This window comes from Lepidochelys olivacea (genome assembly GCF_965140295.1).
Source record: "Lepidochelys olivacea isolate rLepOli2 genome assembly, chromosome: 1".
NCBI lineage: Eukaryota > Metazoa > Chordata > Testudines > Cheloniidae > Lepidochelys > Lepidochelys olivacea.
The window spans coordinates 13,233,598-13,256,680 of NC_140411.1; the positions used below are offsets into that span (position 1 = coordinate 13,233,598).

Here is a 23,083-nt window from a genome sequence, read left to right on the forward strand (position 1 = left end):
AGTGAAACACAAATTAAAAGGTACAACACCAAAAGTAAAATCCGTGCCAGCTGCATGGAAACTTTTTAAAGACACCATAATAGAGGCTCAACTTGAATGTATACCCCAAATTAAAAAACATAGTAAGAGAACCAAAAAGGAGCCATCGTGGCTAAACAAAGTAAAAGAAGCAGTGAGTGACAAAAAGGTATCTTTTAAAAAGTGGAAGTTAAATCCTAATGAGGAAAATAGAAAGCAGTCTAAACTCTGGCAAATGAAGTGTAAAAATATAATTAGGAAGGCCAAAAAAGAATTTGAAGAACAGCTAGCCAAAGACTCAAAAAGTAATAGCAAATTACATCAGAAGCAGGAAGCTTACTGAACAACCAGCGGGGCCACTTGATGATCAAGATACTAAAGGAGCACTCAAGGACAATAAGGCCATTGTGGAGAAACTTAAATGAATTCTTTGCATCAAACTTCATGGTTGAGGATGTGAGGGAGATTCCCAAACTTGAGCCATCTAGGTGACAAATTTGAGGAACTGTCCCAGATTGAGGTGTCACTAGAGGAGGTTTTGGAACAAATGATAACCTAAACAGTAATAAGTCACCAGGACCAGATGGTATTCACCCAAGAGTTCTGAAGGAACTCAAATGTGAAATTGCAGGACTACTAACTGTCATCTGTAATCTATCATTTAAATCAGCTTCGGTACCAAACAACTGGAGGATAGCTAATGTGACACCTATTTTTAAAAAGGGCTCCTGAGGTGATCTTGGCAATTACAGGCCAGTAAGCCTGACTTCAGTATCAGGCAAACTGGTTAGCATTTACCTTTTGTTGCATTCTCCGGACCAGGGCTAACCTTATGACCAATATGCAGAGGCAGAAAAAACTCCTGACACTGATCTTTAGCTTCCTTAATATTTTTCTGTCTTGTGCAGATCAAACATTCCCCAAAATCTGGGTCTGGTGCTTTGTATGAGAACAAATCTTAATTTTCTTTTTCTTTTTTATCCATTTTTATTTGCTAGCCTTTCATCTTTTCCAAAAACTCCCTGCTGTGACGTCCCTTACCTCATTATACGGTTCAGCATGTGATTGCTGAATCTCACCTTTGATTTTCCTTATTTTGGAGAGTCATCGGAAAGTAAATCTAAGGTAGCTATTTTGGCTTTCAAATATGCTGTTGCTAACTAAAGACTTTTTCCCTAACTGCCAGCTCACTGTACCATAGTTGTGTAGGCACTGCAGTGTTGGCAGGAGTAAAAAAGTAGCAAAATAGTCAGCTGATTGGACTCTGCAACATGCAGTGAATATGTTAACAAGGTGCCATTTTATTTAGTCACTCTTCTGATCAGACCCTCTCTATATAATTGGATATTAGTTTTATAGGTATGTTTTGATGAGCAAAAAAGGTGTGTCCGCTCTCCAGTTCATAGAATTTAAGGCCAAAAGGAACCAATGTATCATGTAGTCTGACAGGCCATAGAACATTATCCATTAACCCCTGTATTGAGCCCAATAACTTATGTCTGACTAAAGCAGATCTTCCAAAAAGGCATCCAGTCTTGAGCTGAAGACAGAAAGGGATAGAGAATCTGTCACTTCCTGTGGTAGCTTGTTCCAGTGGTTAACCACCTGCATTGTTAAAAATCTGGGCCTTATTTCTAATTAGAATTTGTCTGGCTTCAACTTCCAGGCATTGGTTCTTGTTCTGCCTTTTTCTGCTGGATTAAAGAGCCCTTTAGTACCCGCTACTTTCTCCCCATGAAGGTACTTCTACACTAAGGGTGACCAAACCGCAGCTCACAAGCCCCATGCAGCTCTTTTACAGTTAGTGCGGCTTGTGGAGGCCCCCCTACTCCATTCTCCATTCACCAGATGGTAGGGGGTGGGGGATCGGGGCTTCTGCCCTGCGGCCGGGAGGGGGCAAGGGGGGAGAGGGGCTTCTGCTCAGCGGGGAGAGGGGTTCTCGGTGCCTTAGACCCGTGAGGCATGCCTGCTGAACTCCCTAGCCCCAGCAGGCGCCTCCAATGGAGCGGAGCCCCAGCAGGCACACCCAGCTCTCGAACTTCTGAAGATTATTGTATGCGGCTCGGAGGGTCAGTAAGTTTGGCTGCCCCTGTTATAGATTCATAGATATTAAGGTCAGAAGGGACCATTTTGATCCATCTAGTCTGACCTCCTGCACAACGCGGGACACAATCTCACCCACCCACTCCTGCGATAAACCTCTCACCTATGTCTGAGCTATTGAAGTCCTCAAACCGTGGTTTAAAGACTTCAAGGAGCAGAGAATCCTCCAGCAAGTGATCTGTGCCCCATGCTACAGAGGAAGGTGAAAAACCTCCAGGGCCTCTTCCAATCTGCCCTGGAGGAAAATTCCTTCCCGACCCCAAATATGGCAATCAGCTGAACCATGAGCATATGGGCAAGATTCACCAGCCAGATACCCAGGAAAGAATTCTCTGTAGTAACTCAGATCCCATCTAACATCCCATCACAGGCCATTGGGCCTATTTACCATGAATGTTTAAAGATCAATTAATTGCCAAAATCATGTTATCCCATCATACCATCTCCTCCATAAACATATTGAGTTTAATCTTGAAGCCAGATAGGTCTTTTGCCCCCACTGCTTTCCTTGGAAGGCTATTCCAAAACTTCATTCCTCTGATGGTTAGAAACCTTTGTCTAATTTCAAGTCTAAACTTCCTGATGACCAATTTATATCCATTTGTTCTTGTGTCCACATTGGTACTGAGCTTAAATAATTCCTCTCCCTCTCCGGTATTTATCCCTCTGATATATTTATAGAGAGCAGTCATATCTCCCCTCAGCCTTCTTTTAGTTAGGCCAAACAAGCCAAGCTCTTTGAGTCTCCTTTCATAAGACAGGTTTTCCATTCCTCGGATCATCCTAGTAGCCCTTCTCTGTACTTGTTCCATTTTGAATTCATCCTTCTTAAACATGGGAGACCAGAACTGCACACAGTATTCCAGATGAGGTCTGACCAGTGCCTTGTATAACGGTACTAAAACCTCCTTATCTCTACTGGAAATACCTCGCCTGATGTATCCCAAGACCGCATTAGCTTTTTTCACGGCCATATCGCATTATCGGGTCATAGTCATCCTGTGATCAACCAATACTCCAAGGTCCTTCTCCTCCTCCGTTACTTCTAATTGATGCGTCCCCAGCTTATAACTAAAATTCTTGTTCTTAATCCCTAAATGCATGACCTTACACTTCTCACTATTAAATTTCATCCTATTACTATTACTCCAGTTTACAAGGTCATAGACTGTAATCAAGTCACAGCTCACTCCTTTTGACAAGCTTAACTGATCTGAGCTCTTTAAGTCTCTCAGTATAATGCATTTTTTCCAGCCCGTAATCACTTCTGTGGCTCTTTCCTGCATTCTCTCCTATTTTTCAATATCCCTTTTAAAAAGTGGACACCAGAACTCGTGTGTATGTGTGTATGTATGTATTACTATATGTAGTTATTCCACTATCTGTCTCACCGGTGCCATATACCTCCCTTCTCTTACTCACTACTCCCCTGTCTATATACATCCAAGGATGGCATTAGCCCTTTTTGCCACAGCATTGCACTGGAAGCTTGTGTTGTCCCCGAAGTCCTTTTTTATCTTAACGTGAATGCAGTGCCTTGTTAAGAGGCAGGCTAAGGTGTCTGAAAAGTTGTTGGTTGGCTGTCTTGTAGCCTAGAGGAGAACGTGGACTATAATAGAGCCTGCCAATGCTGCTTTAAATGTGTGAACTTGCCACTTAATGAGGCTTTTGAGTCTGATTGCGCTAACATGATAAGGTATTTTTCCTCCATTTGCCGATGGAGACATGGCCAAAGACTCACCGCCTGACTCGTTTTCTGCTTTCTTCTGGATGCATTTCTCTCTGGGTTCCTTCATATTTCCAACCAAATTTCTGGATGTTGACCTTGTGTGTTGGTCTCTAGGCAGCGAGCCTCCCAGCCCGGATCACCAGACTCAGGCTAGTGGGGCTTGTGATAACGCTCTAACACGAGCTGTGTGGACAGCTCTTTGAAGTTGTGGGGTGGGCTGGAGCTCAGGGGCTGAAGTCTGAGGGTAGTGGGGGAGGGAGCTTTTGAGCCTGAAATGCAACTCCAAAGCACCATCTACACAGCTATTTTTAAAGTGCCAGTACAAGCCCGGCAAACCTGAGGCCTTGTCCACACTACCGAGTTTTGTTGACAAAAGTTATGCCAATGATCAAAAGGAGTTATAATTACATCACTAGTGCATGTTCACCCTACGCTCCCTCTGTTGGCAGAGCACATCCACATTTGGTGCTTTATCATTGATAGTGAGAGCAGTGCATTATGGGTAGCTATCCCACTGTGCTACTCGCCACCTTCTGCAGCTAGGCATTGTGGGAAGGTATGTGGACTCAGTGTCCCATGATGTTTTTTTCTGTCTCAGTATTCCAGGGGCTTCCAACTCGTTTCGTGTCATTTTTCAACAGCCCCTGTTTACTGTGCGCCCACCATCTCTTTCTGAAAGGATGAATCCAGCACTGTTATGAACACATCATGGCTGGTCATGCAGTATATCATTAATTCCCAATCTGAACAGGAATCAGAGTTCCCTGGCCTGTTGTATGCCATGGAAAGAAACAACACCAGATTACTTTTGGCATTCACAAAGCAGCTGCACATGGTGGACTGTCGCTTTTGGACTCAGGAAACAAGTACTCAGTGCTAGGATTGCATAGTTATGCAGGTCTGGGATGCCGAGCAGTGGCTGCAGAACTTTCGGATGCAGTAAGCCACCTTCCTGGAATTGTTTGGGGAGCTCGCCACAGAAAGCCACCTTCCTGGAATTGTTTGGGGAGCTCGCCACAGCACAATGGCACAAGGACACCAGAATGAGAGTTGCCCTCTCAGTGGAGAAGCGCATGGCGATCCCCGTGTGGAAACTGACCAATCCAGACTGCTACCACTTGGTTGTGAATCAGTTTGGAGCTGGAAAGTCGACCCGGGGGCTTCGTTAATGCAAGTGTGCAGGGCCATTAATCACATCCTGCTATGAAAGACTGTGACTCTTTGACATGTCCATGAAATAGTGGATGGCTTTGCGGCAATGGGATTCCCTAACTGTAGAAGGGCGATAGAATATTCCAATTTTGTCCTCGGACCATCTTGTAATGGAGTACACCAGTAGAAAGTGGTACTTCTCTATGGCATTGCAGGCGCTTGTGGATCATCGTGGGCTTTTCACTGACATCAGCGCAGGGTGGTCTGAGAAGGTGCATTATGCACACATCTTCAGAAACACTGGCTTATACAGAAAACCACAAGCAGGGATTTTCTTTCCAAACTAGAAGATTCCAATGGGAGATGTTGAAATGCCCATAGTGATCCTGGGAGATCCGAGCAGCATCAACTAAAAAAAAAAAAATCACTTACCAGGGTTCTTCTCTTGTGTCATGCACACCAGAGACGAACTGCTGGGTCTGGCTAGACTTCTCCGGAGTGGAAACGAGATCCTGACTCACTGCACCAATGACTACCCTGCCCTGTTCTCTACATTGTCCTCCAACTCAACATCCTTAGCCACAACTTTGCCCTTGGGGTTGCGTCCACTGTCTTCCGCCTCCGGTCCCACCTAAGTATCCATGGGGCTCTTGGCAGTGGAGGTGGCGTCACTGCCTAGGATAGCATCCAGCTCCTTATAGAAGCAGCAGGTCTTCAGCACAGCACCAGAGCAACGGTTTGCCTCCCTTGCCTTCTGGTATGTCTGCTTCAGTTCCTTTATCTTTGTTTGGCACTGCGCTGTGTTCTGTTCATAGGAATTGAAGTTCTTGCAGCTGGAGCACAGCTGGGACTGGACAGCCTGTTCCCCGTATACTCAGCAGATCCAACAACTCAGCTGTGGTCCAAATGGGAGAGCGTTTGCTGCTTGGAACCGCCATGATCACCTGGGAAAATGCAATATGAGTTCTTCATGCCGAGCAAAACATGAAGTGGAATTTCAAAAATTCCCAGGCCTTTAAAGTGGGAGACATAGATGCCTGTGTACCTGGATGCAGGGCAGTGGAGTTTGAACTGCTGACTAGAGTGGTCAGGATGGGCATTATGGGACACCTCCTGGAGGCTATTTACAGCGACAAAACCAAGCGTGGTGTCTACACCGATGCTTTGTTGATCTAACTGTGTCGCAAAAGGCTCTGCGCCTCTCGTCGAGATGGTTTTATTTTGTCAACAAAAGTCTGTAGTGTAAACTAGACCTGTGTCTATCCAACTGGGAAGCTCGCCGCCACAGGCAGTTAAGACTTATATCCTGAGTCTGTCTGGCACAGCTATTACACTGCTCCATCTAGTGGGGCAAGGATTTTTATTGTCTGTCCGTCCGTCCCTCCCCCCCTCCCATTTTGACAGAGATGATCATTTTAGAAGTCTTTTCCCTTTGTTGATGGCTTTGCTGTCTATATTCAGCTTTGATTCTCCTCCCGCAAAAACATATTGTCATGAAACAGAACGTTGTTTAAAATCAGTCCTGTTTCAGGTGCTGTAAGTCAAGTGTATGTTCAGTAGAGACTGACATGGTTCTGATCCTGAACTGTAAAGTGAGATAGAAGTGAAAACGGAACTTGAATTACTGTGACGTAAGGGCAAAAGCAAACTGAACTCTGGCTCCATGGCCCTCCCTCTGTGTAAGGTGAATGAACAATAATCAACTTGCTAAAAAGGCCATATCTACACTACAGACGCCACAGCAGCATAGTTACGGTGCCATGGCTATGCTGCTGTAACCCTATAGTGTAGATGTGGACTACAGCAACGGAAGAGGTTTCCTGTGCTGTAGGAACTCCACCTTTCTGAATGACAGGAGCTAGGTCAGTGGAAGCATTCTTCATTGACCTTGCTATGTCTGCACTGGGGGTTATGTTGGCACAGCTATGGTGCTCAGGAGTGTGGATTTTTCCACATCCCTGAACACAGCACCTATGTCAACCTAAGTTTTAAGTGTAGACTAGACCAGACCACTAGCTGTGGGATCTGGCCTGTCTTCACATCCTTCTCAAGCCACTATATTTAAGTTCAACCAACCCCAACCCCCCCTCCCCCCGCCCCGTTTTCATGCCTAGTTAAATGTCAGTATAAAGCTTGGGCCTGCCTGAGACCACGTCTCTCCCTGAGTGACAGCACCGTAGCGGTGATCAGGGTGGAGTTTTTAGGTTTTGTTTAACTCCTTTCCCCTATCTTAGTATACTGGGGAAATGAATTAACCAACATGTAACGTTGTTAATCACTATTTAGTACTTGGTGTGGAGTCGTGTGTAAAAGCATATGAGGTGGTCTAAATGGTGTGAAACATGTTGACTGAAACCTATCTCCTTTTCCTGGTGTAGGCTGAGGCCTGGTCTACACCAAAATATTAGCTTGACCTAGCTACATCATTCAAGGCTGTGAGGAATTTCACACCCTGTGTTACATAGTTAGGTTGGTCTAACGCCCACTGTACTTGCAGCTAGGTCGACGGAAGAATTAAGAAGTGGATTGACCATATCAAAAGGAAAAGAACCCTTCCATCGATGTAGGAAGTGTCTGTGCTGCAGTAGCTCTGCTGCAGTGCCGTAGCTTGGCAGCTGTAGGGTAGATACACCCAAAGCCTTTGATAGCAAGGGACTGCTGGCAAGACAGCTTCCATGAGTGGCCTTTGGCTCTTGGTGTGGAATAGCCAGTTTGAATTCTAGGGCATTCCTCAAGGCCCACCTATAATCTTTTGTGAGCTTGGGTTATCCAGGGCCATTCTGAGGTGAGAAATATTTTTGTTTTTGTTTTTTGCTGTTTCTTTGCCTTTTGGCTTGTGATGGAGGGCATGGGGAAGTTGCCTTATACAGGCTCTGTTCCAAATATTGTAGGAATGGTTCTTTGAAATGTGTGTTAAGCCTATACAGCTTCAGGGTGGGTGCCTGTTTATATAAATCCAAACCCATGAATTTCAAAATCTGAGGCTCACCGATCCCACTGGCTCTATAATTTAAGAGAAAGTGCAGATACTGTTGGTTCCAATCACTTAGCTCTCACTTCTACCTAGACTCTTAAAGCAAGTTTGCACTTAGAAATGTGATATTTTCATAGTCGTGGAATTAAAACTGTAAACAGTCGGTATCAAGCCTAACCTGATTCGGTAACTATTGATTCATTTTGTAAGGAGAACCTTTTTTCCCTTAAAGAAAAAGAAGAGTCTTTGAACTGAAGTGCATCCAAATTACCAGTACGTAGGTTGAAATAGTTTCAGTTCAAATTAAACCCAACAGCAATCACCTTTTCTCTCCCCCGCACCTGCTGTTTGATGCTGGAAAGGTAGTTTAAATGAGGGTGTAGGGAGATATGGCAAGTGATAAGAAAGAGAACCTTCCTGTCTGGTGGATCTGTATTTTCAGCAGAGATTGCTTCCAAGAGATCCAGAAGTACAGGAGAGGAGTTCTAGAAGCTCGTGCTGGCAGCCTGCTGGCATGTTTTGAAGTACCTGCAGTGTATGCTTCACTGGGCATGATGATTGGTAGTCCTGTTGTCGATCCTTTCAGTGCTCTGTCATAGTAAGATGGATTTGCTCTTGGTGGTGCAGGGAGATACAGATTGACCTCACTGTACCTCAGGACTCCCGAGAGAACCAGCTCAGTGGTAGTTACCTGCCCACTCTCAGAATTTCCATTGGGGACTCTGTAAATTACTCATAGAGGTGCAGTGAGGATTTGTTAAGTCAGCTCTTCTCCTGAGTTTCTTGGCCAGATCCACTGCTCCCATTCTTTGAGCTATGCAAGCACCCTTATGGAGGGAAGGTGCTGTTCTGTTTTGTTGCATCCTTCTGATACACCTTCAACTAGTGGCACTGCACCAGGGTCTACATCAGCATAGATGCTGGAGTGAATCATGCGACAAAGTTAATCTGAGACTTGCAGTGTCTAGATCTGTGGCTGGAGTGAATCATGCGACAAAGTTAATCTGAGACTTGCAGTGTCTAGATCTGTGACTGACCACTGCTTTGTGTTCACTCTGCACCACATCTCCCTGTTCGACATACTTGTATTCTGTTGCGTAGGGTTCCCAGGACAAATCTGAATAAATGTGGGACTACCTCTACCCTATCTCAGATGCTTGCTGCCTAAAGCTATACATTGAAGGGAATATTTGTTACATCTTTACAAAGGCAGCCTTCGAACTTCTTGTGAAATTTGATTATGCTTACAGGGTGGAAGCATTTATGTATTCATGGAGAAAGTCGCATCTGGACTCAAGGGCTCTGTCTCAAAGGCTCCTTGTTGGAAGCTGCAGATTTCATTTCTTATAGCAGAGCTGGATTCAAAAGGAAGCAATGGTGAAATTCATGGACGCTGGAAATAGAATCAAATGCTCTGTTGGGGTGGCCTTAGAGAGCCCTTGTTTGTAGAAGTTTGGGCCAATGTTGTCAAAAAGACAAGTGATTCATGGTCCTTTTTCATGGTCTCCCCAGTCCCCACCCCCACTTTCTGGAAGGCTACATGCTACTGCTTGTGGGGGGCATCTGGTGGTTCTCAGTGCCGCCGGAACAGAGAAGCTCTGGCTATTGCTGAAGTCTACAGCCCTGTGCAAGTTGAGCTGCCACATCTTCAGCTGCGTTGTGTGGGTGGGTAGCGTGGAGGTAATGCAGCTCTCCCTTTTTGTCTGTTCTGCACCACCTGAACTAGCCTATATGGAAATCACTGCACTGGTTCTTATGGAAGGCCCTATGGCAGTGTGGAGTACAACAGAGAAGCATAGTGCATGGCAGTTGCTTAGCACTAGAAGTACAGTGCAAGGATTTTAAAATGCCAGACTGTGATGAGGCACAAGAAGGGATTTGGTTTCACCAGCCTCACACTCCTCCTCTTCTATTTTCTTACTGACTCCTTTAGTCTAAACTGGCTCAGAAATAAGAGCAAGTGGTGGACTAGGTAGAAAAGGAGTTTGAGTCAGGTCACTTGTGTCCTCATTCCAGCTTAGCCACTGACATGTCACTCAGAAGCTAGCTGCCTTAGTGTGCCTGATTTACAATGGGTATGTTACTTCTTACCTGCCTCAGGGAGACATAAACTTTTGACAGAGTGCTTTGAAATCTCTGATAAATGCTAACGAAGCACACAGTACTAATAAACATAGTGATGGAGATCCATTAACAATGGCATGATACAGGATCTAAGATATTAGGTGATCTACCTCTCCTACCAATTCTGAAATGCAGCCACCATCAGATGGAATGTGGGAGCTATTTAACACTGCACATACCTGCATATGCTGCAAGGGGTAATACATGTGTTGTCTGCAAGGGTGGATCGAAGCTGATGTGGTGGTGAGGAGTATAAAGTAGATTCTGTCCAGGCGTTCTGTGGGCAGGGGGCCTGCCAACTTTAGTGCATTTCCATCCTGTCTTGTGGTAGTGACTACTAGTTATGTCAGGTGCATGTGTAGTGTGAGTTAATGGAGATCAGAGGTAAAATTTTCAAAAGTAAGGCCCAGATACACAAAGATGTTTAGGCTCCTAACTCCCATTGAAATCTAGCTAGGAACCGAAATACCTTTGTGGATCTGGGCCTAAGACACTTTTGAGAATGCGCACAATTGGCTAAATTTTAAAATCAAACACAATAATTTGAAATTAATGTTGTAGTTGGATCTGTTATGTTTGCTTTTTTTGTGTGCATTTAACTTTAATTTCTTAAATATCTGAATGGCTTTCAGAAAAATGGTAGTGACTCTTGCAACAATTACATCAACTGAGTTCCTTTTTACCCTTGGCCAGTTTAATTACATAGTATTGATTGATGGAACACCAGTTAAAACTGGAATGCAGTGTTTGGTCACTTGTTCTAATTTCACACTAAAAACTGTTCCTTGAACCTGTTTTTCTGTTTTCTAGTGGGGAAGACCTCCTTGATCACCAGGTTCATGTATGACAGCTTTGACAACACCTATCAGGTAATAGAATCAATCTCAGCATTTTATGGCCCCAATCTTGTCAAACTGTTTTTCACGTGAGGCCTCTACTTGACTCTAGTGAGTGAGGGTTTGCTGATCAGCCAGTATCCTAAATATATTTATTTGGTTTTAAAGCTTTAAACTTATAAAAATACACCCCACCCCACCATTGACTTCTTCATATAACATTGGAATTTGCATTGTAGCTGACCAATGGGCAGGTGATCCCTCCGCTTTGAAGCGGAAAGCCAGTCTCCTTGAGAAGTGGCTGTTCTCAACTATTGGGATAGCTCTGCCATTCCCTTCCTTGCTTGTTGCCAAAACTTCATGGACCTTATTCACCCCTAACGTAACTCTAGTGATGGTCATGGAAATACAGCAGGAGTGACTCTGGAACGTACTGATGTGAGTGGAGTTACCACCAGAAACTTGGAACCATGTTTGCTGGCGCAAGACTGGGAAGAAAGCTGTTCCACAATGGACTCCTGGCTTGGGCACACCGTGGGACTCGAGGGTCTGTGGAGCATAGAGGGGAGAAATGAGTAGTTCGTTGTTTAAAAAATGTGTGTCTCGCTCCTGCTATCTAAGCAGAGCTCTTTGTAGCTCAAAAGCTTGTTTCTCTCTCTCTCTCCAACAGAAGTTTTATTACCTCCCCAAACTTGTCTCTCTAATATTCTGGGACCAACATGGCTACTGCACCACTGTATAAAACTATTAAGGGCAGGTCCAGGCATAGTTCTCTCATGTCCCACCTCGGGTTTGAACTGGCAGCATGGTTTCTGACTGCTGGCAACAGGAGGCTGTAATAGTGGTTGCTGCTATTTACTCTGTTCAGCTCTGTAGAGCCAACACAGCTGTGTGTTAGCTGGATTCTATTCTGACTACATAAGCAAACCATGTTCTGGTTGACTCATGAGCCAGGAAGAACCCAGTTCTCACATTCTAGCTTGATCTTGCAAGGCAGCTACAAAAACCGTTGTTTTTTTCATAAGTGGAGCATGTTTGCTCTGGCAGCCATCAATCATGAAACCAAATGCCACTGTTACAGAGCCCCTTCTTGAAACAAATCTGCATTATGTTACTTATTTACAGTCCCATCTCACCCATCACATGCTAAGCACTTTCCAAACAGACAGTCCCTGTCCTGAAGACCAGTCCTCTATATTTATATTTTTTAAAAACCCAGTACAGCACTTAAACTTGTAAAAGCATTTTTGGGAGATTCTGTCATAGCCTTTCCTCCTTATTAATGGTTTCTTTCCTGTCTCTCCATAGTTCCCCATCACTGCTGCTAGGCAAGTCGGACAGAACTAAATGCAAGTTCCCATTAAATCAGCAGTGTTAGCAAAGCTTCTGTGGTCTAGGGTGACTACAGTACACATTAGCCTCTCCTGGGAGTAAACATCCTTGCAGATTCTGCCCACAGTAATTACATGGACATGTTAAAGCAGTGCTTTTATTTAATCATCTCTCTTTCCAACAGTACTTTTTTCTTTCAGTTCTATTTTTTTCTCTGTGGACTCTGTGTCCTAGTTTTACTTGGAGAGCTTTGACCCTCAAACTTTATGTTAATGCAGCTGTCTCCATGGGAAGATGTCTGATGTAATAAACTGATTGCAAAATGAATGAGTGGGACTTAGTTAGAGAAATCTTGGGGGCTTATCAAATAATCAGCTTCAATTTACCTGTCACTGATGTGTGCCTAGCTTTGTACTTGTATGGCACCATTCACCTGAGGATGTTTAGTTTTACAAACATGATCATGTCTCAGAGGCTGGGAAATATTATTCCAGAGTTTACATAACAGGAAGGGGGGATAAAGTTCTACCAGGTTAAGTGACTTGACCAGGATCGCACAGCAAGTCAATGGCAGAGCCAGAACCCAGATTCCCTGCAGCCCAGTACCAAGTTCTGAATAGCTGAGCCCTGTCAAAAGTCCAGTACCGTACCTTGAACTGTGTTTGGCTAATTTTAGCTATAGGTAGATTGACAGATGATCTTATCTTCTGGTGCCTTTTGACAAATTTGGGTGCACTCTTTATTTCTGAAAGCTTCCACAACCAATCACTAGAGCCATATTTGTCGGGTTCAGTTATAAATAGGAAGCTTGTGTTTGATAAAATATTCCTTGCTTTGTGTGGGTTTTTTATTCCCAAGTTGCCAAGTAAGAGGCGGGCTGCTGTTGCTCATCGGTTATTAATAAGCTGCTTTCAGGAAAGCAGCAGTTGTGCAGACATACAAATCAGCAGAGGGTTCCCTGCTGTGTGTTTTGGGGAGGGGGGGGGGTGTAGGACACATGAGAAATAAAATGTGACGTTTGGCAAAGTATGTTCATAACAGGAATGGAACCCTTTGCCTGCAGGTGGGGTTGGGAGAGGCTGCATTGTAGATATTATGCAGTGCTGGAGAGCAAGGAAAGGCCAGCAAGGACAGAGGCCCCAAATTACCTGCCACACTTTTAAACAGCTGAGTAGCAACTTACTGACCACTTGCTCTTCTGTTTTCATGCTCTCTCTGTATATGGCCTTTCTAAAAACACATGCGGTAGCTCAACCACAAGATATGGGCTTGGTACAACAATTACTGAGTGAAAGTTCTCTGACTATTATGCACAAGCTCATACAGAAAAATGATAAAAGGCAAACATGCCATACCCCCATGGGCAACACTTGTCACAAAATGATCACTCCATAGCTGACTTCTCAGTCCTCATCCTCAAAGGAAACCTGCACAACATCTCCAAAGGACAAGCTGGGAGTTTAAATTCAGAAATTTGCTAGTCACTAAAAATCATGGTCTCAATAAAGACACTGGATTTATGGCTGATTACAACAATCTATAACCCACTAACCCCCCTTTTTTATCCTATGACTGTAGAGGTGTTAACGGGCTACTGTACTTTGAATGGTCTCTTAGAGTGTGTTAACTACTTTCGCTAAGTAATCTGTACCAATTTGTATTTAGCTGTGACACTCTGAATACATTTCCCAGACATGAAGAAGTCCTCTGTGTAGCTTGAAAGCTTGTCTCTCTCACTAGTAGAAGTTGGCCTAATAAAAGACATTAGTTCACCCCCTTGTCTCCGTTATGCAAGAGAGCAGACTAGAGGATTGTAATGACCCCTTCTGGCTTTAAAATCTATGATTCTGTAAGCTGTAAAAATGGAGGGAGGATGGTCTTGTGATAAAGGTACTTGCTTGGGACTCAGGAGATCCAGGCTCAATTCCTGCTCTGCCACAAACTCCCTCTCTTACCTTGGGCAAGTCACTTGTCTTCTGTCCATTCCCAATCTATACAATAGGGCAATGTTATTATCCCCATCTCACAGGGGTGTTGAGGATAAATACTTGGATACTATGGTGAGGGGGCCATATAAAGATCTAGACAGATACTTGCAGTGGATGGAGCACTTTGTTCCATTTAGGTCCACCTGCCTCCTTTAAATTTGCATTTGTGCCTCACAATGTATCTCTTGCCTACAGAACCTGTAACTACTTGCTTCTGTTGGTTCCACATATTAACAACTGTATGTGTGAAGAAATGGTACCCAAACTTCCCTAATTCTTACTCTACTTTAGCTTAATTTCATGCCCACTTATTCTTGTATCTGACAGTAAACTTTAATAGGCTTATAGCATCCTTCTTACTTCAAGTCCGCTAATCCGCACTTCAGGTTTTCCCATCTCTGTGCAGCTGGGGACAGAACCAGAGCCAGCTTGCAATTCCTGTCTTCCTCCTGTCAGGAACTTGAACAGATGCCCAGCTCCTGTGTCCTTTCTTTGATTTAAGTTTTATTGTATTTAAAAGTTTAGACTCCTAGGCCTTGTCTGCACTTGCGGCGGCGAGTAGGGTACATGTAACTACATGCCACAGAGAAAGACAGATTGCATCCAGACTCGCTGTGGCTACTCGCATGTAGCTACCCATGGCAGTGAAAAACTCTGTCAAGGGGAGGCAGAAGGGAAAGGCTCCGGCAGCTGCCCCGCCAGACCCTTTCCCTGCTGCCAGAATCTTTCCCTGCGATGGGCAGAGGAGGAAGCGGAATACTACACTGCTAAAAACAGCAGTGTGGACGTGGGAGGCACTGTTTTGGCAGATAGGGTACGTACCCGCAGGGTTCAGGCGTGTCTTTACTCACCTATGCAGTGCCTCACCATCTCCCCTGCTGTTTATACCCATGCTAGCTGGGTGTCGGTATGCTACACGCTGCCACAAATGTAGACCTATCCCTAGACTGCCTGTTTTCTTGCCTTGCCCTCTGCTCTCACTTCACTTATTTTTTTTATTATTATTATTATAATATGGCTAGAACTGTGCGGCTGTCCAAATTTGGCTCCTCTGACTCTGCTCAGTGTGTCAATATCAAATTTTCATACTTATGAAGATCTACACAGCGTAATGTTATTTCTTATCCGTTGAGTAGGAGATACTGCAGATACAGTGCCAGGCTAATGGGAGATCACTCAATCTGGGATGCAGAGAGAGTTGTGTTGCTTCTGACCTGCTTTAATGAAGATGGAAACTATCATGCGTAATTGCAAATCAGACTCACTTGAGCTGCTGTTGTACAGGAAGCTCTTGCACAAAGCAGCTGGGACAGTCTTCTGTTTGAGCTCAGCCTCCTTTTTACTAAACCCGTTGTAAAAACTCTGCTAGTCACCAGGATGGTGTCTTTACTGTGGTTCCAACTGGACAGTTGGAATTTTTGGTGTGACCCAGGGTTGTGTGTGGTGCAAGATCTTAAGGCTTTTATCTATTAAATATTGTTTAATTGAACAAGGAAATCCATAAGATATCAGGGAGAATGGAAACTTTCTTGAGGCAAACTTTAATGTAGCTTTATCAAAACCTTGTAGCTTGTTTAGCAGTGGAAGGGAAATGTTTCAATGTACCAGTCGACTGAGTCCCCCAATATGTATATGTCAGGGATTCTCAAACTTCATTGCACTGCGACCCTCTTCTGACAACAAAAATAACACATGACCCCCAGGAGAGGGGACTGAAGCATGAGCCCACCCAAGCCCCACCACCCCGGACTGCGGGGCCAAAGCTGAAGCCCAAGGGTTTCATCCTTGGGCGTGGGGCCTGTAACCTGAGCCCCACTGCCCCTGGCTACAGCTGAAATCTGGGCCCCAGGCGGTGGGGCTCGGGCTTTGGCCCTGGGCCCCAGGCGGTCTAACACCAGCCCTGGCAACCCCATTAAAATGGCGTCATGATCCACTTTGGGGTCCCAACCCACAGTTTGAGAACCGCTGGTATATTTCATCTGTTCACCTCTAAACTTTGGGATCCTTCCCAGTTCTTGATGATGGAAATGCTTTTGGGTCATCAGCATTTGGGAAATCAACCTAGTCACTTTCATATACCTTCCTCTGGCTTCCTCCCAAGACACTGGCTTTCTCTAGTCAGGAAAAGTCTTGTGCATCAAACACTGCAGCTAGCAGCAGAGGGAAACTGAGTTGGATCATGCAATGCTAGTCAGTTTCCTTTTGCAGCTGGCTGGTTGCATGAATACCACCCACTAGATTGTCCCCCAACCTATTGGGAAGCATGGCAAAGAGATGGTAGAATGCCTACAATAAAAAGGATCTTGTGGTGCAGAAGCATTTTTGGGATAAGGGTTCCCTTGACTTTTAGGATCAAACATTCTTACCGTAACTTGAGGAAGACTAGACCCTTAATGGTTTTGTTTCAGTTGATACCAGGTTGCTGGGACTCAGCTTGTCTTCCTGGCTTCATTGATACCATTTAATGGCACTGCAATATCAAGGGTCACTCTGTTAAAGCCATGGTAGTGTTAGTAGCCCCAGTCCCAGGTCAGTCATACACCTGCAATACACAAAGCTGCAGTACTGAGTTTCCCAATTCTGCAGTAAATATTCAATACAGCATCACCAAGAGAATAAGACTTGGGATCAGTGCTACAAGGGCTGTTTTTAACACTGTTCCTCCCTTTCCCCCACATTTTGGTTAAGATGGTGTCAGGATTTCTGTTGCTATGCTCCAGTAATGTCTAAAGGCACAAAGAAAACCCTGCTGCCGTATACGTGTCTGTGGAATAAATGACCAAAGTTGTGTACAAACTGGTTAACTTAATTAAAAACATGCCCTTTTTATGCTGTAATCTTATGCTACTAATAGGCACTAATTTTGCCAATATCTTTCACCTTATTTAGGTATGTACTTAAGAGTCTTGAGGCTTAAAGTGGAAAAAGCCTAACCTGTATCTTGCTTTCAAATCCCACTGAAGGAAAGCGCTATCCCATAAGTATGGCCCTCCGATCAGCTTGTACCAGTTCTAGTCTGGCATGACAATTATTGAATACCCTTGAGAGAAACAGATAACACCTGTTTCTTTTTTTAATTGAAATCTGACATTTTTTTACAGGCAACAATTGGCATTGACTTTTTATCGAAAACCATGTACCTGGAGGATCGAACAGTGAGTAAGATTTTGCATGATTTTCTGTAGTCGCTTGGAAAGAATCTGCTATTCTTGGTATTATTATTTTTGTAATCTGTCATAATGTGAGCATGCTTCAGAGTTCTGAAGTGGCCTGCAGGTCTAGAAGTAAACCATCCTGCTACCGGGCAGAAGATCAGTGTTTGACTCAGGCTTGGTCCCTTGATTCTAGGCTGTGCTGTGGAGGCAATGTAGGGAAATGAGTGTTTGCCTCTTGAGGTTTTTCACAAGTTTTGAAAGAGGCCATGTTCAGTCATTCTTGATTTGAATGGTCAATGTGATGCAGAATGTGGGGAGTAAAGGAGGAAAAGTGCATGGCTGGGGGAAGGTTTTAAAGAGTCTGCTGTTAGATGGGGTTTTGGAAAAGGGGCACCCCCAAAAGTTCTTAATATGTGGCTGGGGGCTGAATATAAATTGGATCATGACTAGAACTGCCAGCCTGTAACTCAGCAGGGTTTAACATGTCATTTTAAATAGAATATGTATAACTCATAAATATATGCATGTTTACTCTGTTCAGAACAGTACTGTCTCTGAAATTAAGCCAGTGTTCCACAGAAATGAATGCCATGGTCCAAAATTAGCTCACATCCTTAATAAATGGGGTATATATTTGTAGAACATAAATTGCATAACTCTGCACAAGCTGATGGTATTGAATAAACGCACAATAGATGTGATTGCATTTTAAGTGATCTGACAAATTAGCATGCTTTTTCTAAAGCAGTTCAGGCCCTTAGATGTTTTTATATAGATGTATGCTGGTTTATAGAGCATCTTGTATTTTCTTTCAGAATTGAAGTGGTAAGAGAATTTCATCCTTGTCATCAGTGTTTATCTCAGTTACTTTGCATTATGGCTAAACCTTACATGCAGCTGAATGACTAGCATTCATCCTCTTTGAAAAAGCATGATGTTAGCCACTCCAGTGGCTTGGCAGCAGCTGGAAGACTTGCATTTAGAAGTGGTCTTAAATGTGATTCTTCCAACCCCCTTATACAGGTCTCTGTGGTAGTGACGCATTTGGGCCCCAGGAAGAATGACAGCAGAGCATGAATGCCTTCTGTGGGTGGATGTGCAGATTGGCACTTGCCTCAGGTTTCCTGCTTGCCCTCTCTGGCTGGAAAACTCAGCCATCCTATTGCCCGCCCTCTAGAAGTGGGAAGGGGCTTTTGAAATACGAAGAGGTGGGAAGTGAGTGTGAAATATAGATTCCTCTGGACTCCTTTCTAGATCAGTTTAGGTAAAGAATACACTACCTTTAGGCTATGTGTACGCTACCGCCTATGTCGGCAAAATTTATGTTGCTCGGGAGTGAATATTCTACCCCGGAGCAACATAAATTACACCGACACAAGCACTAGTGTGCACAGCGCTGTGTCAGCAGAAGAGCTTTTCCCGCCGATATAGCTTATGCCGATCATGGGGGTGGTATTTTTATGCTGATGGGAGAGTTCTCTCCCGTTGGCATAGAGCATCTTCACCACACACACTGCAAAGGCGCAGCTGTGCCGCTGCAGAGCTGTAAGTGTAGAGATGGCCTTCGATACCACTGGGGGTGGGAGGTTGCCACAAGGAGAGGCAGTTCGCTACTGCTCCCAGTCCCAAACAATCTCCTGCATGAGTTATATTTTTATTTAGCTTTTTAAAAAGCCAATAAAATAAAATTTACTCTTTATTTTTAGTGGCAGTTTGGCTTTTTTTTTTTTTTTTTTTTAATTTTCTCCCATCCCACAGATCAGGTTGCAGCTGTGGGATACTGCGGGTCAGGAACGTTTCCGTAGCCTCATTCCCAGTTACATCCGTGACTCTGCTGCTGCTGTAGTAGTTTACGATATCACAAGTAGGTATATTGCACTGGGTTTGACCTTTTCTTATTTTTCTTGCTTGTTTGACTGATTTTGTTAGGTACGGTTGCAATTATGGGACACAGCAGGTCAAGAGCGGTTCAGGAGCTTGATTCCTAGCTACATTCGTGACTCCACTGTTGCAGTTGTTGTTTATGATATCACAAGTGAGTGGGGGGAATTCTGCATTTCTGATACTCTGCTCTGTCGTTCTCTAGCCTAGCTCTGCATGTCCTATCACACTCATGTGGTTGTTCTTCATACTGGCATGAACAGTGTTTCCTTTTACTGTCATCAAGTTTTTGAAACCAGACACTTCTGATCACAGCTGTTTGTAGTAATGTATAAATGGACTTATGAATCTCCCTTGCTGAAAAAATACATTTATGACCCTTTCCTATCACATGGTTTGTCCCAAAGCCCTGAGCACTGGCTGGCCTAATCTCATCTGCTCTTCTTTTGGGTACCATCTCCATCTTTGACTTGGTCTCAAACACCTGAATCACTTGCTTGCATATCTTTGAATTTCCAAATTAGAGCTTTCCCATTGAGGCCGTTTGAGAACTGCAGCTTGCTTCATTCCATTGTCCCCAAAATCTGGGTGTGGGCTGGGGAAGGACATGCCACCTTTTTACCTTAATCGGTCACTTTCATTTTCTGGTATTTAAAGCTCCATGACTAAGGATTTAGCCTTTTAATAATGTAGTCTTTCATTTCATAATAAGGTATATACACTTTTGAGGACTAAAATGTTAGTGCTTTTTCACCTCCACCCTGAAGACTGGTTTAAAAGGCCAGAACAACCCTCATTTATTGGCTTTTAATTTTTAAAGAGCAATAATTTTGTTAAAGGAGAATTAAACCTTCAGAAGATTTTTCCATTTTAAATCAGTAGTGACTGGATTAAATAGTCTGATTCTACCCAAATCCAAACAGGGCTTCTCCTTTTATTCATAAATACTCTAGTAGATTATAGCAAGAATAAGGGCTTCCCTTGTAAACTTATTTAATTGTTATAAACATTTTAAATTGAGCTAAAATTGCACAATAGTTGTGAATTTTGGACTTCTCTTCTGACCTCGTGATTATTGCTAAGTACTAAAGCAAAGCTTTATGCCATTAAGTTGCTGGCAAGTCTTAACCATCGAAGACTTACAGTATTTCACTGTACCATTACAAAGCCAACAGTTACCACAGAGATCTCCTTATTTAAGTGTAGGCAGATACTTTGGCATCTCGGTGATCGTAGGTTTGGTACGTTAACTGTTAAATTGAATGGTACTGCAGTTGATATTGTTAGGAACACAGCTTTGCAAACAAGGTTATTGTATATTCATTAGTTAATGCCTATTTCCTAGAATCTTGTTTTGCAGCTTAGATGTTCATTATCTATTCTTCTAAAGCTGCTGGAATCTGGAAGGGGCTTTTAGTTAGAAAAGAGCCAAAGGATCCTTTTATGTATGTTTGTATGTAAACAGTTCTGAACTTCTTTTGAGGTCAGTGATCAACCCAACAAGGGTGGCTAGTAATTATATAAGCCAAATATTCCTAGGAGAACAAGCCTAAAACTAGTGATCACAAAATGAGTAAGCAACACAGTGTATAATTGCTGTTAAACGCTTTTTAAAAGCCTTGAAACAGTAGGGCCCTCTTACCAATGCGCATATTCAGTATTTTTCAAATCATGAGTAGTACAGATTAAATAGCAAAGTTGTTATGCCCCCATTCCGTATATAAAATAGGCTCAACTACAGCCTGGTGTAAGTGTCTACACTACAGTGGAGCCCCCGCTGATGTAAGTTGCCAACTAAATTGACTTAACTCCACCTCTGTGAGAGCCATAGCACTTATGTTGATGTAGTAGGGCGACGCAGTGTCTGTGTAGACACTGCGTTACTTACATCACCTGTTGGCTCCCAGCCCCGTGTGGGGCTAACAGCCAGAGCCCTCACCACCCTAGCATTGACAACCTGAGCTGTCAGCACCAGGGCTGTGGGGCTCCAGCGGTCAGTGCCTCACAATGCCCTACTTCAGTCTGTGGAAACTCCTGGTGAGGGATGAGCACCACTGACAGAAGGAGCGTGGTGTGAATGTGAACCTCCACTTTAATTACTGCGGTGGCTGTACGTTGACTCAGTTTTGTAGTGTAGGCAAGCCCTTAGTTCAATAAAGTAAAATAATAACAGTTCTTTAAAAGTAATAATAAAAAACTCTTCATAATGTGCACCCTGATACTAAAAGTCCACTTATAATTGGATAGATGAAGTTCAATTACAGGTGCATTTAAAGCCAAAGGGTAAAATCCAAGACCCACTGAAATAAATAACAAAACTCCCATTGACTTCATTGGGGTCAGGATTGCATCCATTGATTCTACATAGCCCTAATGTACCAATTACCAGAGAATGTGAGGCTTTTAGTCAAGATTTATGGCTGTATTGGCAGTGATCTGGGAAGAACATTTTACAGTGACACTCATCTTTGTCCACTCTTCCTTACTAGATGTAAACTCATTCCAGCAAACCACAAAATGGATTGATGATGTCAGAACGGAAAGGGGCAGTGATGTCATCATTATGCTAGTGGGAAATAAAACAGATCTAGCAGATAAGAGGTACGGAGAAATAATTCTTCTTAATTATATGGTCAATTTGCTGTTCATTTCGCGGAGAAAGCTCTGTTTAAAGTGATTCTGTTATTTTTGGCCCAAAATCTAGTTTGTTTAAATTATGCTGAAGCCAGATGTGACTAGAAATTTCTTGATTTAAAAAAAAAAAATCAGTTGACACTTTATTTAAACATTTCCTGGCTTGAGTGTGAGCCCACAGGACAGCATTGTGTGTGAGAACCAGAACCAGCATTATCTGCAAGAACCAGGAAGTGAAATTAACCAATCTAGCGTCAGTGTCCAAGCTGAGTGAAATGTAGAGTCAATAGCATCAGTGAAGGAGTAAACTAGATTTAAAACGTTTAATAATCTAGGTTTAGTGTATGTGACTAATTTAAATGATTATCTTGAATATTCCTTTAAACATTAGTTTGTTTTTAATGTTAAGATTAAAATCAAAACCATATTTAGAATTTTGTTTAAAAGAGCAGCTTCTGTTGAACGGAGTGATTTTTCTCTCTCCTGCCCCCCTTGTCATAACTACTGTAATTTTTTTAAGGGTAAGTTTTTTCAGACACACTGATACAAAGTTGCACTGGCATTTGGACATTCTGCTGCCTTGCTACAGTGGATTTATGCTAATCTCTCCATACAAAGTGGTACAAAAGAGTGTCTTTTTAAAACATAAACACATAATAGCAGTATGTCCTTCTGAACATGACAATATTCTAGTAACAGACTTGGTTAAAGTGTAAATTTCATGACATTAGCTTCCTGTGTGTCATAAATGGTGTATCATAAACTTGAGTTCAGGGAGAAGCTGGGTATATGTTGAGCACTTTAGGATATTTGTTTGGAAGATCTTTAGCTCCTTTCAACAAAATAGTTTTTAGTTGATTTAACTTAAATATTTTAAAAGTAGTTTTTTGATACTTTCAGGTTACATACAATTATTTTGAAAAAAGTTAAATAACCATATTAAGGTTTAGCTAAACAGGGCAATAATCGCTAGTTAGTGCAGCGTAAGAGCACTAATTCTTATCAAGCCATACAAGTGTTGTTTCCTGGCAAGAAATTTAGGAAATGGCCAGTGGCCACCTTGGCTTTATTACTGAAAAGCCAGAGAATCATAGAAACGTAGGGGCTGGAAGGGATCTTGAGAGGTCATCTCGTCCATCCGCCACATGCTGAGGCAG

General features: G+C 43.2%; 1 protein-coding gene across 3 annotated transcripts in view; it reads left to right on the forward strand.

Moving 5' to 3' along the window:
• Positions 1-23,083, forward strand: part of RAB6A (RAB6A, member RAS oncogene family) — a 96,071-nt gene that overhangs the window by 47,151 nt on the left and 25,837 nt on the right. The window contains exons 2-6 of one of the 3 annotated variants that reach the window (XM_084645901.1): positions 10,911-10,969; positions 17,358-17,411; positions 19,170-19,283; positions 19,341-19,446; positions 21,782-21,893. In XM_084645901.1, the coding sequence (XP_084502027.1) occupies positions 10,911-10,969; positions 17,358-17,411; positions 19,170-19,283; positions 19,341-19,446; positions 21,782-21,893 (445 nt within the window). The remainder of the gene's footprint in view (positions 1-10,910; positions 10,970-17,357; positions 17,412-19,169; positions 19,284-19,340; positions 19,447-21,781; positions 21,894-23,083) is intronic. The other 2 variants (XM_084645900.1, XM_084645899.1) reach the window with 2 other exon arrangements.